Source organism: Tetrao urogallus (genome assembly GCF_951394365.1).
Source record: "Tetrao urogallus genome assembly, chromosome: 13".
NCBI classification, from domain to species: domain Eukaryota; kingdom Metazoa; phylum Chordata; class Aves; order Galliformes; family Phasianidae; genus Tetrao; species Tetrao urogallus.
Window position 1 is genome coordinate 8,069,094 of NC_136826.1, and position 18,203 is coordinate 8,087,296.

At 46.2% G+C, this 18,203-nt stretch overlaps 1 protein-coding gene across 1 annotated transcript in view; it reads left to right on the forward strand.

The window, feature by feature from the left end:
- Positions 1–14,057, forward strand: part of ZNF185 (zinc finger protein 185 with LIM domain) — a gene marked incomplete at both ends in the record, with an annotated part of 29,549 nt that extends 15,492 nt beyond the window's left edge. Inside the window, 15 exons of the mRNA XM_079541865.1 lie at positions 535–618; positions 1,096–1,194; positions 2,688–2,786; positions 3,415–3,522; positions 4,137–4,232; positions 5,983–6,063; positions 6,284–6,385; positions 6,801–6,959; positions 8,229–8,345; positions 8,604–8,699; positions 9,916–10,017; positions 11,402–11,470; positions 12,906–12,986; positions 13,342–13,444; positions 13,959–14,057. Coding sequence (XP_079397991.1) covers positions 535–618; positions 1,096–1,194; positions 2,688–2,786; positions 3,415–3,522; positions 4,137–4,232; positions 5,983–6,063; positions 6,284–6,385; positions 6,801–6,959; positions 8,229–8,345; positions 8,604–8,699; positions 9,916–10,017; positions 11,402–11,470; positions 12,906–12,986; positions 13,342–13,444; positions 13,959–14,057 — 1,495 coding nt within the window. The remainder of the gene's footprint in view (positions 1–534; positions 619–1,095; positions 1,195–2,687; positions 2,787–3,414; positions 3,523–4,136; positions 4,233–5,982; positions 6,064–6,283; positions 6,386–6,800; positions 6,960–8,228; positions 8,346–8,603; positions 8,700–9,915; positions 10,018–11,401; positions 11,471–12,905; positions 12,987–13,341; positions 13,445–13,958) is intronic.
- Positions 14,058–18,203: the final 4,146 nt, after the last annotated feature.

Consider the following 18,203-nt stretch of genomic DNA (forward strand, 5'->3'; position numbering starts at 1 on the left):
CTGGATACACTAAAATCTGCTTTCCTCTCTTATTCTTACAAAGGTTGGAGCACCTTTCCTTTGATAAAAGGTTGAGAGAGCTTGGAATGTTTAGCTTGGAGAAGGATATGGGGAGACCTCATTATGAGCCTCCATGCCACATGAGAAGAGGATCACAAGGCTTCCTGTAGGATGGTGTAAAATGCAAAACCTAGAGCTGCTGCTAGTAGCATAGAAGGATCTTCCCCAATGACATCTGTGTTGTGCTTTGTCCCAGGTGCATGATCCTGTGACAGACCAGAAAATTGATGTATCCAGCCAGGGTGTGTGTGGATTGAGGCTGAGTGACTGTATTAGTTCCACTTACAGCTTCTGATCTTTATTAGAGGCAGTGAAAGCATTTCAACCTGAAGGAAAAGCAGTTCTTGGAGAAAATTACTTTCTGTTTTCTGCTGTTGTATGAAATGTGGTGTTATTTCATAGTGTGCCTCTTGAAGCACTTTAACTTTGGCAAGCCATCAAGCTGTTGATTTATTTATTTTTTTTATTTGACAGGTCTGTTTTGCAGTCTAATGTCCCTTCTCCTCCCACTGAGGGCGCCCCTACACACCTCGAGGACACAGAGTATTCCTTTAAAAGGTTAGAATGGGATAAATTTAGTGAGTGTTTGAATATTAGTGAGGATTAAGGGAAGAGAAGCATAGAAAGAGGCTTGTTTTTGCAGCTCTTGCCTCAATATTATTATTATTATAAGAATATAATAATAATAATAATAGAAATAAAGGTTTTCCATCTTCTGAGATATGAATCAAGTACTCCAGCTTTTTGCTCCTCTTGATGCATCCTTGGAGGAGTTTAGTCACAGCCTTATCATTTGCTGAGAGTGGTGCACTGCTAAGTGATGCTGAAGTGGCAGCAAGGGAGCTGAGAGGCAGGTGAAATAGGAGGAGTATGCTGAAATGCAGCTAATTATGATCCCTAGAGACAGACCCTGGTGCAGGACAGTGAATGATACAGGTTGGCAGGAGCACTGCCTTGTGAGTGGATTGTACTCACTAGTGTGATTATTTGTATGCCAGTTGTTAAAGAAATAATGGGCTTTTCTTTGCTTGACAGATCTGTCCTGAACTATGAGGAGAAAAGCAGCACCCAAGAGAGCAGATTCATGAACCCCACAGTGCCAGCGTACAGCAAGCCTGACTGGAACGAAGCGACGTAAGGACCTGGGGTGCTAAGCCCCTGTTTGCTAATGGTTTTTTTTCACTGTTGGAAACCTTAGAGGTGCTGATTCCAAAAGAAATAAGAAGCACAAAAACAACAGCATAACATGGGCTGTTTGTCCAAGAAATTACAAATTGTTCCTATATCTAGTATCCATTGTAGTAATAAATGTCATACGTAGACTCAAATCACACAGCAAATGCATTCAACACTTCCCAAGTTCTTCCCAGCAGGATGTCTGCCATGTTCTGACCCACACCTAGTGTAAGATGTGAGTATGCAGCACACACTTCTCCCTTGCTTTCTGCTCTGGGAAGCCCAGGGTGCAAAGCCTGATGTGAGCTAAGGTGGTTGGATGACCACCTTAGAGCAGGCTACAGTGGACTCCTGGGAGTCCATTTTCATGGACTGGTTCAGGTTTTGTGTCCTTTTGGGTTTGGTGCAAAGATAGCGAAGGTCTCAAAACTCATAGGAAAAAAATGAAGAACCATTATCATTGTCACTGTGACAGCATTGTATGTCATAAAACCCTAGCGCATCAGCCACAGCTCTCCTCTAGAGGGGTTCATATCCCACTAAACAAGGAAATGGAAAATCAATGAGTTGAAAAGTGTTCTGCCAAAACACTGGCAGTGAGGAAGAAGTCACTTGACTCCTTTTCAGGAGTCTGCCGAGGGGAAAAAGAAGTTTTTCTTGGCAGCAGTTCTTCAGACTAACTCTATTGCCATTGGATAGAAAGTTCTTCTGGAAATGCTTAATACTTTTATTTCACCCCTCTCAGATACTTCTGTTGAATGCTTGTTTCAGATGCCAGCTGTATGGATGGCTCAATTGCATTCTAAATTAGCAGCAGAACTGGGAGCACACCACATTTCTCCTCAGTCCAATACTCTCTTGTTGGCATGACTGAGGTCAGGTTTCTCCAGTGGGTTCAACTCCTTTCTGAGGGACAGCAACAGCTATACTCCAAAGATTCCAATGCAAGCTCTCCGTGGATCTTGAGAAAAGGAAGTTTGAGCTAGAAAGGCAAGGGGAGATGAAGATGTGTTGAGTGATATCATTAGGTACTCTAAATGAGTGGATCTGGCTACAGGGAAACTTTCAGAATATTAGACAGAAAGAAACATCTCAAATTCAGCCTCAGCTATTGTCAGCACATCAGATGTAATGCCTGCCCTGACATTCACAGCCTTGACGTGATACAATCACCATAGATAATCTGATACCCCATAGGTCTACTTTCATGCTGAAGATAAGCATGTTTGTCTAGATGTAGCACAAATTGGACTGATGTTTTAAAGAGCTAATTTCAGGCTATGAAAATGTTGCTGCTTGACCCATCTGTTGAATTCCAAGTAGTTAAGCTTGCTGAAGGCAGTGCTTCATTGTACTTGTGACAGCTTAGCCTTCACCAAAGCCTTGTGATCTTTTTAAAGTAGATGTCTCTGTCTGACAGCCACAAATGAGGTTTCCTTTTCCTTTGTCAGGTCCTTCCAAGATTTCAAAGAGGGGAACACCCCTAGAAACATGGAACACGAGAGCACACTGGTCTCACATGACCATAAACTAGAGGTAGTCCAAGGAGGGTAAGTGATTTCTGGAACTAACCTAAAATGTCTGTTCGCATCACAATTCTTTGTCTTACACTGTTCTCAGTGTAGCTGAGACCACAGAACTTCTCCTCTGCCTTGAACTCCGGAGTTGGGACTTCATAAAGTCCCATTACAGCAGGCAGTTCCACCCATGTTGTTGGGAAAAGCCAATTGAATGTTGTGTGTAAGGCCCAAGAGTTATTCCTGCACTGACAGCATGTGTCATCAGTCCATGGACATGACACCTTTGGTACTACAGTGGCAGGCAGTAGCTTTTGCTGCCCATAAATATCAGCAAGTACTATGCTGCAAAATCATGCATGAGGGTGTCAGGGTGTTAGAAGAATTTATCAGTCTGTCAAAAATTCTGACCCAAGTGCTTTCTCCTGTACCTAATGTTTTTCTTCTGTGACAGCCTGAGCTGAAAGGCCTCTAGCTGTGCTCCTGTATGTTAGAATGGATTTGTATGCATGATTTCCACCAGGTTTGACCTCAGGGCAGGGAATTGTGTTGGCCAAGTGTCTCCTGCTCCGTGCCTTATGCCTCCTGTCTAGAAAATGGATGTCTATCCACCTCAAGCCTGTTTCCTCTCTACTGTTTTAAGCACAGCTTTTTATTTTAGGTTTTCTGACTCAAACCACTGTGCTGAGAAGGGACAAGAACCTCCTGATGTCCACACAGAGCCTTCTAGGTCAAACGAACATGCTGACCATGACCTGAATATGGCAATGTAAGGAATTACTCACCATCCATCCCTCCTTTTCCTGTAGGGTTACACTTAGCTCCTTTTGTGTCTTCTCCCTCTTACACATCTTGATAAAAATCTTATTTCGGACTCCCTTAGTGTTCCTGATGCATCTCTGCTGTGGTTTTATATGAAAACCTGGGAGAAAACATACTGATTAACAGGAGGCATCACACACTGTCCAGCTGGACTGCCAGGACCTGCTACCTAGACCTTTAATTTAGAAGCAGAGACTTCTTCTGGAGTCACAGGCCAATGAACTATCTCTGTGGTGGTGCTGGGGCTCATTTCCAAACTTATCAAGGCAGTATCAGATCTCAGGCTGTACTCTGGTCACCTTGGCACCATTTTTCTTCCTATTTACCTGTGGCTCTGCAGGGCTGATAGAGGCGGCCTCAGTGTTTTCAACTTTCCTCATGCAAAACAGTACATAGATAAATGGCCAAAATGAAAGACTTTGTGGACTGATTACTTTCGTCTGTATTTTGTAAATATGAAATGTTAAGGCTCTTGGTAGAATTTTGGTTCCTCGTGTGTGTTTTTCAGTGAACAATTTATCTCCAAATCAACCTGTAAACCAGACTGCTCTTCTCCCCCAGGTCCATGTCATACTCCAAGGACAGCACAAGTGGTGGCGTGGACAATAATACAGGAGTATCATCTTATGTGCAGACTGAAGGATTTGCTTCAAGAAGGCAAGAGAAATGATAGATTTTATTTATTTTTCTGATGAAGAATGTGGAGAATTTATTTACTGCAGGTAGTTTTGGAGGAGGGATTGAGAATGCTGCATTTGAGGTCAAGAGTCACCAATCTGAACTTTCTTCATGAGTGCATGGAGATGCACAGTGAGTGGTGGGACAGCAGTGTGGAGGAGGAAGCTCAGGAAGGGCCGGTGGAGGAAAAAAGGCAAGGAGAGAGCAATGATGCTGGTGTCTTTCTGTCCTGCTGGATCCTTCCAGCAAATGGAGCTATTGTGGGTGTTTCACAGATACTCCAAGTTGTAGTTCTTCATCAGGCAGGGAGGCAGAAGGGTCCCAGTCCTCACTGATGTGAGCACAAGTTAGACTGCTGCGGAAAAAAGAAAGCTCTCTCTCAAGTGCTCCTCAACAAATTGGCCTGGGTGGAAAAAGCTCAGGTAATCCTTTCGTTGCTCCACGCCTTCCCCAGTCTATAGACTTTCTACAGATAAGCCCTAAAGCTTACCAAGTCCTTGTGCTTCCAGGTGCATTGAGTTTGGATTGGACTCACCAAGAGAGCTGTTATGACTGCCCCTGAAAGACTTGGGAGTTACCTCCTTCTTTCTGTTGACCACTGCTGTTTTCATTAAACGTTTAGTTTCAAGCAATTGCAGGACATTTTGTCAAGGGGCTGTCCATATTACTGCACTGTCACCTTGACCCATCATACCTTTCTCTGTACTTCCTTAGCCTACAGCAAAAGCAAAGTAGTGTGACTTAGATGAACTCTCTCACTTATGGGTTAAGTGAAAGCAAACTGCTTTGCATTTGCCACAAGCTGGGACTGTGCATGCTGACAGTCTCAGTAAATGGATTTTTATTCTGAGGTTCTGGACAAAGTCTTAAGGTACTTAAACAGAACGTCCCAACCTGAGTGGGAATCTAAAATTCAGTGAGCATCTTTTGCTGGAAGTAAGGATTAAGATATCTACCTTCGTTATAAAATGATCAAATTAAATTGAGTTTGCTTTCACTTGAGTAACTGAAAGATTTGTTCTTTTCCTTTTTGGCTTATTCATTTGGTGAAATTGCAGGGATTGAATTAATGCTGGTGAAGGGAAGCCCTCAACTAATAGCAAGCACAGGACAAAGGCTGTCTCCTCTTTCATTAGCTGTAATGTTTGAAGGTAGGATCTTTGAAAGCAAGTTAAGAATTAATTTTAGTCTAATTAACTGCAGTTTTGATGCAGGAATCTGTGCTAGTTTGGGAACTTTCTGCAGTGTATCAATATTCCTAGAGGGGTTAGCATGCCTAAATATACAAAAGTAGTAAAAAAAAGTGAACAAACATCTCCCTAGATCAATGTAGATGTGCAAATCCAGGGTTGTTCTGCAATGGATGCAGGAAAGATATTGTATATGCTTCTGATTGTATCCCAATGAGACAGCTCATGCTTCTAGCAGTCTGAAATTCAGCACAGGTGTACTGGATAAGCCATAATGCTCATGGGTATATGAATTAACTGTCACATTTGGAAACTCTAAACAGATAACTGACGTTCATCACAAACTACATTTTTCTTTCAGCCTTATTTCTGAAGAAATGTGTATTTTCCCTCCTTTTCTTTCCATTCTAACTTTGAATTATTTGGCATCTTTCCATATAGTAACCGCAGGAGATTCACCAGAGGTTGCATCTACATCCTACAATAATTATGTGCTCAGTGGCACTTTTGCAAACTATAGTGGTCTTCTGTCTTGGCAGGTCCAGCTCCCTTCCTAGAGAAAGCAGCACCACTGCTTCAGAGACCCCAAGTGGAAACGAATCCAACACATGCTGGGAAAGGTATGCAGCTAGGAAATCAAGCCTGTCTTCACTGCTGCCTTGCACATGTTATGTTCTTCTAACTCCTTGTTTGAAGGCATAACAAATGCTTATTTTTGGCTAGTGAAAATGGAGGGAGCAGAATTTGGAAACCAATGTAATCTAATATTGTTTATTCACAGTGGACAGGTACAGGCTCAAGCGTTTAAACTGCTGACAGGCTTCTTTCCTCCCTGAGCAGGACCAGTCCTGGTTATGAAGAACAGCCCCCTCCCACCACGGATAGTCATCATGAGAGCCCAGGAGCCTGGAGACACAATGAGCCTAGCCCAATGGCAGCCAGGTACAGTGGGACAATCTCCTTGGGAGCCCATCAACCACTTTCAAATTCTCATCGTTTTCCATTTCCATCACAAATGATACAGCCCTGGCTGAAGTCCCAAACCCATGTAAATTCCTCCTCCTGTGTACACTAATCCAGTGATACAGACGAAGGGAATATTAAGTCTGGGATTTCACCCAAATATGTTTGTTAAGTTTTAATTTTGGGTATCAATTTAGCTTAGAGCACTGCTGAACCTTGCAGCCGTTCATTGTATGCATAGCTCATTTGGAGAGGGGAAATAGTACAGTGCTTTGTCATTCTCCTAACCTTAAGAGCCTTTCCTTATTGCCAGCAGAGAGGTGTTTGAGTACTTGTGAGCTGGTTATAGCAAATAACCATTGGCTTTATGGTCAAATTGGCCTTAATTCTTTAGCAGGTCTAACTTCAGCTCAAAAGAGAGTGCTCTTGGTGCATATGAGACTCAGCATCCCATGCCACTGTACATGGACTGCCAGCCTTTCAACACCAACCTGTCAGCACCCAGCCATAGGATACCATCCTACGTAGACAGCCAAGGGTTCAGCACCAGAAGGTAAGGATTTCGGGCAGGGATGTGGAGACAGCGAAAGCTGCTGGCACAGAAATATTTGACAGGAACTCTGATTCAGAACGTATGATTATTGCATCAAGAAGTGAGAACAAGATATTGTTCTCAGAGAGACCAACAGTATGGCCACATCCTACGGCATATGCAACAAAGCTCTTTTTCGGACCTGATGGGCTGGAGATAAGACTTGGGCTAGTAAGTGCTCTGGAACACTCTTGGCAGGTTGTGTTCAGACTGCCTACATAGTGCCTGGACACCTGGCAGATGTTTAGAGACCACATCTGTTTTTCCTCTGTAGCTGTAAAGACTCCAGAATGATCTGGTTTTCATTTCTCATGATGCTCGATGACACAAGTGCATGCCAAGCTGTATGCTTTAGAACTGTCATATAAATTGGTGTGATCTGAATGTGAAATGGCCTTTCACCTTCCATCATTCTTCAGAGAGTTGGTGTAAGAAAGTTCCTTTGCATTTGGAGGCATTTGTGGACCAGGACTAGAACAACTGGGACAGACAGACCTTTGTTGCACTTCATAGCCTGTCATCACCCCCTGGCAGTTTGTGATGCTAGCATGTCTTTCTGCAGTGTAGTGAACTCTCCCTTCCTTCCTGCCCTGGGGTTTATATCACAGACTGTGTGTCTTGCCCAGAGCAGGATTTTTCTCATGATAAGCTTAGCTTGGCTCTCTTTCTGTCTTTAATGCAGCATTGACTTTTCAGTGTTTTTCAGTATTGTTTAAGCTATACAGTTGCCTGAAGCTTTAATCTGGATCAGAGTGCTAATACACAGTATAAACATAATCTATACCCCAGAGCACTTGTAGGAAAAGAATGACCATAAGTGATAAGCTCATTTTTGCCACTGAAAGAGCCCAAGCTTTGCCTGCAGTTTAAAGCCATTCTGATAATAAGTTCTGTCTTGGAGAAATGAAAATGTGCAAGCCTGATAGCCAGATGGGCCAGCTGGTCAGCAGTTCACATTTGCAGATGGTGGTTTTGGAGAGCATTAGGAGAAGAAAGAATATTCACAATACATCCATTTATGAACTGCTTCAGCTTTATTCTCTATCATTAGATTTGGAGTCAGTTTTTCTAGCCTCAGAGCTTTGTATGCATGCTGCAGCTGCAAAACCAGCATGGGTGAAGCAGGCAGAGCAAAGGGAGAAACTGCGGAGACAAAATATTAGTTAGTTAGTGTGGGGATTCCAGTGGTTCCTGGTATAATGTAATCAGAGCCTTGTGCTTCCTTGCCAGACCTATCTTGGATTATGAAGGGAGAGTTTATGATGGGAGAAGCAGCCCTAGGAGCAGCAGATATGACAGTGGTAGTGCCAGGGGGCACTGTGAATTTAACCTTATAACTACTATAAGGTAAGGAGTCAAAGGGTGGGATATAGACTAAAGAACATTCCACTGCTAGATTTATTCACTATCTGGAACATCCTGACCCATTTCTTCTTAATTCCCTGGGTCTAAGCACTCTCAGTGAGTTGCTGTTTGCATGGATGGCTGTGATGTATGAGTAATTTCATTGCTGAGCAGAGACATTCAGCCAAGATTCTTGCCACTTGTAAGAATCGCTCCTGTGCTCAAGTTCGTTGCTTGAGATTGTATCACTTCCTTTCGTAGCCACCACTCCCTTCCCAGAGATACCATCATGTCCATTTCCCCGAGAAGCCACAGGGTGCCATTCTACATGGACAGCTTAAACTGTAACAGCACCAGGTAAATGGGAAGTTTTGATGGTTATGATGGAACCTCCATGAAATTGCTGTGGAACAGGAGCTAGGAACTAAAGCCAAAGCTGAAAGAGAGAAGAATTGTTTCCAGGGAGTAAATGTGTCACAGAATCTTCCCTTAAACAGTTTCTAGCCAAAAGCCACCTAGCACAGGGTCTATGTTATATACTTATCTGGTCTCTATGAGGGTTCTAGAACAGAATGAAAGGAGATTGAATGGCTGGTTCCTGGCTACACTCCCTTGGCCAGAAATCAGCCTTGGTAGAGGTGACAAAAAAAAAAAAAAAAAAAAAGAGAGAAATGTTGAGAAAGAAGAAAACTACCTCCAGAAAGCCAGTGATTAAATGACTGAATTGGTCACAGAACAAGGCTGTTGGAATACTGGAATACCAGTGGAATACTGGTACTCTGAGCTGTCAGTAGTCCTTCATGGCAGTGACAGTCCATCTGTGTGCAGCCTGACACTATGTGGAGGCACCAGTGTAGGTCTCAGTGTTGCATCTATGAAGGGAAAGTGTGTTCTGGGTGTAAGCAGGAGGCATGAGATCCTTCAGCTCAGGTCTGCTCTAGGCAAGACCAGCTTTATCCCTTGAAGGCAGAATTAACAGCTCTCATTGCTGAGTGGGTAGGCAGAGCTGTTTTCTGATGATGCTTTAGTAGCCATTGATTTGCCATCTTTTCTCTGCTACAGCTTTGGAAGTGATTAAACTGGGAACTTGTTAAATTGGACCTTGGCCAATGTGCTCCCTTCTCCTCTCCTGCAATATGCCAAATGCAGTTTCATCCTACAGTTGCTTCCATTCAGGCTACCTTCTCTAATATGCCCCTGCTCCTCCTCTCCTGCAACGTGCTGTATGCAGTCTCATTCTATAATTGCTTCCATTCAGGCTGTGTTCTGGTCTGTGCTCATCCAAAGATCTTTTGATCTTTTCTCCCATGGCCCCATAAATGAGACTTTTCCAAATCACTTCTGCCAATATATTGCTGCCATTTACTGCTGATATGTGGCAGGGTATACAAAGAGGAAGGATCCTCTTTGATCTGCAGTAAAGATAAATGAATCTGGGTGATTAAGAGATTTAACATTGCACCTTCCCAAATTACCTCCCTAACAGCAGCGGTAAGTCTTTTCTTGACTGCCAGCTTGGATCATGTTATGGCTTGTGTTTCCAGTGCCCACAGACTTTTCTCTCTCTTGCCAGGCTTCTTTCGAGTTCAACTGAGAGGATCTGCACTCCAATTGCCACCTTACCATACAACAGCCCAGCAGCCTCTGGCTACCAGCCTGATTCCAGCACTGCCGGGTAAAGAGCAATGGGTGGTCATGATCCTTCAGTAACGCAGTTCTTACATGCAGCCATCCTGTTTGGTGAACATAGGCCAAGCTGCTGTTTGTCCTTTGGGCCATGGGACATTTCTCAGCCTCTTCTAGTGAGGAATATAGACACTGGTGGCCAGACCCACCCAAAGGAAAAAGAGGAGCTGCGTGTATTTCTCCAGGCAGCCTTTTTTGGACACTAGAATGTAGCTCCTAGTATTAGTTGTACCTTTGGCAAAATCATGAGTCCTCTGAAACACAGTGTAGCTGGAGGGACGTGATAGAGCTCCTCATGCCATGTTCTCATTAAGAAGTAGAGGAAGACTCTTTGCCTTGTCAATAATGAGCCAAGTGTATCAGATCCTATTGAGCCTTGCACAGGATCTGTCTTTTACAGAAGATAGATCAGTACCCTGGGGTTTGTAGTGCTCCATCTCATAGATGGAAACTACTGCACAGTTCAACTCCATTTAGGGAGAGGGTTTCAAAATAGTGACAAAGCATAGGCTTTGATAGGCAACATTTGGGTCCTCCTGGCCTTGCCACAGCCTGCTTATCACAACGCCTGTCTAAGTAGCGGAAACGCGTATACACACGGAAAATGTCTGAGTGCAAAAAAAAGAAAAGCTGTAAAGCTTTTCTTTCTGTATCTATGACACGGTTTAGTTTTCTCATATAAGAAGGGAGGATTAATCATAGCTTAAAGGCAGCGATGAAAATGAACCATGGAGAAATAGCATGATTAGTTCATTTCATGGCTCTGGGAAGAGAGCCGATGGGCACGGTGTCTCCCCTCAAACTGTGACAGAGCTCTAGACAGACAGACAGATGGGGGCATGTCATTTTGAAATCAGAATTTTAAAGAGGGAGGGATATGCAAGAAAGGTCAGCTCTATAAGAAAAAACATCCCAGAGACTGGTAGCAATTTATAATGCATGAGTGAGCCAGAGATATTCTTGTAACAGGAATATGATGGTCAGTGTAGGTATTGCTGTGCCAGTAGGGTTTTAATGTTAAAGGACAGAACCACAGACTGTCTAAATACTTATTGTGTGCATAATCCTGACACGATTTGAAAGGGACTTATCCCTGCAAAACAGGGGATAACTGGATGAAAGTGTTATATTACCCATCCCTTTCTTTCTAATTAAATTGATTTGTTTTGGTGGGTTAATTAGAGGGCATATTAGCTGTTATTTAGCAAGAATGCTTGATATTCAGTATTTGTTGGAGAACAACAGCATCTCACTCCTTTTTCATGCGCACAGTACGTGTCCATGTGCACACATGTGGTCCCTTGCTCTGTCTCTCATTAGTTTCAGCCTTTTATAATGCAAATGCATCTCATTCTGCTTCCATCTATTCCTAGAAAAGGGGTCCTCTTTGTGAAGGAGTACGTGAACAGCAGTGAGCTATCAGCCTCCCCTCGCTATGGCAGGTATGAGGAGTGTCCAGAGACAGTCAGTCATGTGTCTATATACAAGTGCAAAACAAACAGCATATGACTTTGCCAGCTAACACGCACCAGGCGAGCTCCCGAGCTGGAACCATTAGCACTGTGTCAGCATGGCACTGTGCCTGAGCTAATTAGCCCTGGAGGGATTATTACATTGGGTGGGCAAAGAGTTTTACTAAGACAGCAATACTGCTTTGGAGACCCAGAGAGATCTCACTACAATGCTGCAGTGTGCTGCCTTGTCCCATTGCAGTGACAGGAGGACCTGTGTCCTGTAAGTCCTTGTGGAGGGGTTAAACTCCCGTGCTAGGTGAGGTCAGCCTGTGAGAGATGACAGTAAAAACACTTCACTGCAGTTCCTAAGGCTGCACATTTGGCACTGTCAGGCTTCATTGCACATTGATGCACAGAAACAAAAAGTCTGGAATTGGTGAGGAAATGTGGGGTTTGTGGGATCTCATTCAAAGAGTCTTATGAGAAGATGCCACTCTGAGGCTAAAATCTTCATTCCTTTGTTCTGCTCACAGGTAAATAAGGTGCAGATTGACACCCATATGACTGAGAGCAGAATTTGGTTCTGGATGTGCCCTGCTTACACTGACGTGGCAGCCAGTTAATGCCACATTCACTGCCTCCCTGCTGCCATTTATCCTCCCCAGTGCTGTGTTGGCATTGCTGTGGGAGCTGATTACAGACTCCATAAATCTCTAGCCTTTCCTGTAGATCTGCAAAAGCAGATCTCAGCAGCCAAAGATAAGCATGTTGCTGTGCCATCTAAAAACCTCAGGCGAACTGGGGACAGAGAGCCAACACTCAGCTAGGTGAGAGCAAGGATGTGTTTCTTGCCTTTCCCTGGCTAGCAAGGAGTAAGAGGGTGGCAGCATGTGGCTGGAAGCAGAATGGAGGAGGGATCTATCCCTCTTCTCCATGCTTGTGCGACCTCCCTTAGCCTTAGGCTCATAGGGGCCCCATTTCTGGGTACTTCCCCAGTTTCCCAGCCATGCTGCCCACATCCTGCCTCTCTGTGTTGGCAGCAGCAGCCAGACACATTTCTCAGAGCTCTGACATGGGTGCAGTGGCCCCAGATATTTTATTTTCTGCCCCTTTGGCCTATCTTTGGAGGCACCTGTTCTATGCAAATCTGTTTGGACCTCTGGGAGCAGCATTGTGGGTTTGGCCCACCCGTGGCTGTGATATGGAACTAGGGGCAGGATATAGCCACCCTTCACAGAGTGTGGAGTGCAAAGATGGAGGTACTGCTGCTTACAGTTTTACCTTGGAAGGACCATCCTTTTCTCCAAGGAGCAGGCAGCTGGGACACTGCAGTTAGAATTTTAAGATTAATCATTAATGATTCCATCTGCAGTGTTCCTCCCATGTATAATTGTCAAGTGCTGACATTTTCTTCTGTCTCTAGTGGCAGCCTTGTGGATTTGACCGATTTGGAGAGAGGAACCTACAGCCACCACAGCTACGTGTCCAGTGCTCCCCTGCAGAGGTAGGGGAGTTTGGGGCAATGTAGGGGTTTTGGTACAGTGCTGCAAAGAAATGACTAAGACTTTTGCAGTATTGGTATGCATTTGATGAAATCATAGCATGAAATTTAAGTGATCTTCAGAAAACACAGTGACACTGACTTAAAGCTCTGTACTGCCCTGCTGTTCTCATCTCTGCATCCCTGGGTTATCACGTTTCCATATTGCTACTTGGGACTGTCAAATACATGTAGAAGCAGGAATCTGGAGTGGAGCAGTGCTGGTGTTAAGAAACCTCTTTACCAGCGATGAGACAAGAAACTATTTGTGTTACAGAGGCACCATGGTGCAGGAATTTACTTTTCTGTTCTTTCAAAGGTCCAGTGAACCTGTTTGTACTTACTGCAGCCGTGAGATCCGAGACTGCCCTAAGATCATAATAGAGCACCTTAACATCTACTGCCATGAATACTGCTTCAGGGTAAAAAAAACTTTAGTGTTGATGGCCTTCTCTGCGCTGCTGTGAAACAGAGTGGTGGGAGGTGGTGCAAATTCTGAAGCTTTGTTCAACTTATATAGGCTATGCTAAATGCTTGCATCCACATTGGAGCAAAAAATGATGCAGACACAAATGTTGGTTGTGTCCTCAGATTTTCATTTCACGTAAATGCACATAAGTTGTCATCTAGTACATAGCAGCACCCCCTTCCCTCACGTCCCTGTGTTAGACTTACTGCTTTGTGGTCTTTTCTCCCCAGTGTGGGCTTGCCGAATCTCTCAAACTGTAGAGCCTGTGGAAGTGGTGGGTGTGAATGAAGGAAGCCTGCAGTGCCAGTTGTCTGTTAGAAGCATGTTTAGTCTCAAAAGTCACTGCTTTGGCGTCTTCATCCTTCCAAAAATGGAACAGAGACTGTTCATTTATCTGTCCCCATCACACTAACGTCAGCACGTGGTGCGTTGGTTACTGTTCAACCATCCTGTTGTCTCTTTGGCAGTGTGGAATTTGCCACAAAGCAATGGGAGATCTTCTGGATAAAATATTCATCCACCGGGATATTGTCCACTGTGACAAGTGCTACGAGAAACTCTTCTAGGTGAGTCCTCCTGTGTGGTGTCAGCACACAGGACTGGATGAGAGAGCTCATGCAGTGTTTACTGAGTGAAGAGCATTTAATCCTCAAAATCACTGAATTTTTCAGTGGGGTTTTTAGAGGGAAGTTGTGAGCCTTGTTACAAAAGTAGCTAGAAATATGTTCCAGCTGGCCCCAGGGATCAGAACCTGGGGTTACAGTGTGGCAGACAGACTGTTCTAGCCCCACTCCCAGAAGCAAGCAGAAGACTGGCTGATTTGAGAGACAAATATCCCTCGGAGGTGGAGAGTCCACTCTGAGGCTACAGTTCTCTCTCCTGTCCTGGTCTAACCTGCTTTCTTTAAAGCACTGGGAAAATAAAGAGTTGTACATTCTGTTGAGAAAGTAACAAGGAATTAGACTAGATAGCTTTTTGTTTTATTTGATAGTCTGGATGGGGTTCGTATCAACACAATGGCAATTGGAAACTGCCAGTGCACTGAAATTATGATGAGATGCCTCCTTTCCTTCCTCTGCCTTGTAATGGAGGGAGGAAGGAACGAGGCACCTGCCTCACCATGTACATGGCTGCTTTGTTCATCTCTTAATGCAATGTGACTAGCTAGTCATCTTCTTCATCCTCTTCCTGCATGTTCATCTGCTCCACTGACCTTTGTAATGCCGTGTTTTGTGTGCTGCTCAGCTCCTGTGTTCACCTTCTCTTTATTTGCTTGCAGGGTTTTGCAAAGCTGGAGAAAGCAGCCAGTGGAAAGTCCTCAGCAGCACATATCTGAATATATCTACTGTTTCCTGACTGGCTAAGATAGCAGAATTCCTGCTTCCCTTTTCTGCAAATTATTTTCCCTCTCACTGCCTCATCACAATGAATGAGTTTAACATCTGCTAGCTTATGCTGTCAGCTGCATGCAAGACAAGTGCCAATGTTAACAAGATAAGGCGGTGTCATCTATAAAAGATAGGTGGGCTGATTTTCCAGAGGTGCTGAGCCCCTCTACCTGTCTTTAACTTCATTAAGATTCCAGATAGCTCCTGTGCTGGAAACCAGGCAGAGCTCCTTAGGTCTATTTAATTTAATTGCAAGAAACCTTTCCTGATTATTTTTTTTTCATTTCTGCAATCAGGTTGCAGCTTAGTGCATGTCAGCTGGCACAAAGCAAGCAGCTATAAGAAGTGTTAAACACCACATTTGGATTCTTGGGAGGGTTTGAATTTAGATCCTAGCAAAGCCTATTTCTGCTTCTTTCACCCCCCAGATTTTGCCTAGAAGAAGCTTCTGCCTGATTTCAGCTTGCTTTCCATGGCCTTTCAGGAGCACTCGCAGACTCACTCCACTTTTTAGTGTGTCAGCTTTAATTTCCCTTCTCTTCCTACTCCCTGGTGAATTCCTCCAGCAGTTAGTGTGTCTGCTGTCTGCTGGGGAAGATAAACTACCAAGTGAAAGAGTGTTCACTCGGCCTCTGATGGTAGGTGTCCAGTGGCCATACAACACATGCCAGAGAATCAGTATCTCAGTTGTCTATCCTGACAAGGATCACTGCTTAACTGAAATCTGATTTTTCCCCCATCTCCAAGGCTTGCTGCAATGCCCCTTTTATTGCTGTAACTTATTTACATCACAAATGCTCACTCACAAAACTGACCTTCTAGCAGGTGCTGTACATACTAAAAGTCAGAGCTGCATAATTTTAGCCCTTAGTTCAGATGCTGAGAGATTAGGAGAGTTGAACACTGGAAGCTGGAAGCTCTGTGCCTTAGATGTACGGCTCTGAATGTGCTTACAGGGTTACTTTTCTCTCTTTTAAAGCATTAGGAATGTTTGCAAAACACCAGTTCTGTAGTAGCTCTTACAAGCCAACAGGGGATGGCAAAAGCTCTAAGCAGACTATTGTAAGACAGGTAATTCTTTATGCTCTTAGTGATGGAAGCTGACATGCATGCAAAAGCTTAGCAAGTTAGTGTTTCTACAGCACCAATGCTCTATAGCTTTATTTTAGGCCACAACCATTTATTTAAGCAGACTGTAAGCATGACCTTAAAAGCACTCCAGGAGGGGAACTCCAGCTGAAATGGTAACAGCCCAGCTACCGGCAAGCTTCAGAGCCGGACCTGAAAGCCTGATGGGGAATCCTGATGCTCCGTTCTACACACAACAGGAGGCCCAACAACAGCAGAGCGTGTGGGCTGCCTCCATTTCTGTGTTATTAGGATGTTAGGAGATGGTAAGAGGCCTACGGATACGGCTGGCCTTCGAGAAGCTGATCTGTGGAAGTGCTGTATTTGGCAATAGCTGGTGGGTTTGTGGCCTTCTGGGGAGCAGGCTCACCCGCTGTGTGTTCTGCACCACCTCCTTGGCGCTGTGCGGTCCCGTAGCAATGATGTAACATCAGCACACACCTCTAATAAAGCCACGGCTCGCCTGCATCTCAAGTGCCGTTCACTGTTTTCGCGTGGAACCACCCAAGCACACACGAAGGCCCCAAGAAGCGCTGCTCGCCGCCACGGAAGCGGCCCCCCGCGCTGGAGCCCAGCCGCGGCCCCGTCCTCCATCCCCCCGAGGGAACCCCGATAGGGGCCGCAGGACGGCGCGTGCACGCCGGGATCCCCGCGGGGGCCGCGGCCGCGCGCTCCCTTCAGTCCCGCGCTCCTCTCAGCCCCGCGCACGCGCGCCGGCGGAGGGCAGGGGGCGTGGCCGAGGCCCGAATGCGCGCGCGGCGGCGGCGCCCTTCTCCCGCCCGGCAGCGGGGCTCCGTCCGTCGCCGGAGGAAGGAGCGGCGGCGGCCCGCAGGTACGTGCGAGGGGGCGGGAGGGGAGCGGCGCCGGAGCCTCGGCATCGGCCGGGCCGGGCCCGGTTCCGTTCGGTTGGGTAGGACCGGCCCGCGCCCCGGCCCGTCGCGGCGGCCCCTCCCCGCGGCGCCGGTTCCCCGCGCCCCCTCGGTCCCCCGCCGGCGGCGCCCGGCTGTCCCGCTGAGCGGCGCTTCGCCGCAGGGTCGGTCGGTCCGTCACGGCGTTCGGCGCGGACCGGTTTGTCTCCCGCCGCTCTCTTTGTCAGCCGGGCGGCGCGGGGCCGCGTGCTGCGGTGGCAGCGGCGTGTCAGCCCGTGCAGCCCTGCGGTCCGGGCTGTGCGCGACTCGCTCCGTGCGAGCTCCTCTGGTAGCCGGGGCTTTTCGGGGAGGAGTCGGGTCGGAAACGTATCGAGACCGAGGGCTCTCGTGGATCGCCGGGGAAGGGGGAAATCGCTGTTCGCTCAGTCGCTCGGTGCGTGAAGCTGAACGCGGCACCTCGTGGCTTCCGCGGAGCACGAGCGCGTCCGCAGCTTGAGCCGAGCCTCTGGCACGCTCCCCGGCCGGCACAGCCGATCGACGAGATGGCTTCCCCCTGTAAAACTTACCGGGATACCCAATCCGTGCTGCGATTTGCTTACCCGTGGTTTTGTTGCTGTGTTGGCATCAGAGCAGTTGCCTCCGTCTCGGCTTGCAGCGGCAGAACGTGCCGGTAAAATAGCGGCGGTGCTGAGCTCCGCTCGGCTCCTGTCCGTATGCATCGCCGGGAGCAGCTCTGTGTCGGCTCACCGCTGTGTCTGCGAACGTCGTGTGTGTGTATGTGTGTGTGTGTGTGTTTCTGCAGGGGAGACCTGGGAGCGAACAAAGGCTGTTTTTGCCGCTTGCTTCGTGCTGTCATTATCTGACGTCAGTACTTTGCTAATTGTGCTTCCTGACTTTGCTCGGTCGGTGTTTTTCTCGTGTGTTTCATTTGTAAACAGATGGAAGCTGAACTGCTGTGCGTGATTAAATCGGCGTCCTTTTATCTGCTCTGATTTGCAGCAGAGCACTTACACATCTGAGCTGGATAAAATAATTAGTGCGTGTGTTTAAAGGTGTTATGTTCTAGGATCATGGAGTCATCGAATGGCCTGGGTTGAAAGGGATCACAATGACCATCTAGTTTCAACCCCCTGCTATGCGCAGGGATGCCAACCATCAGACCAGGCTGCCCAGAGCCACATCCAGCCTGGCCTTGAATCCCCCCAGGGATGGGGCATCCACAACCTCCTTGGAGAACTTGTTCTAGTGCATCACCACCCTCCATGTGAAAAACTTCCTCCTAAAAGGCGTTCATTTGTTCTTTTTTGCTAGGTTTTTCAATTCAGTC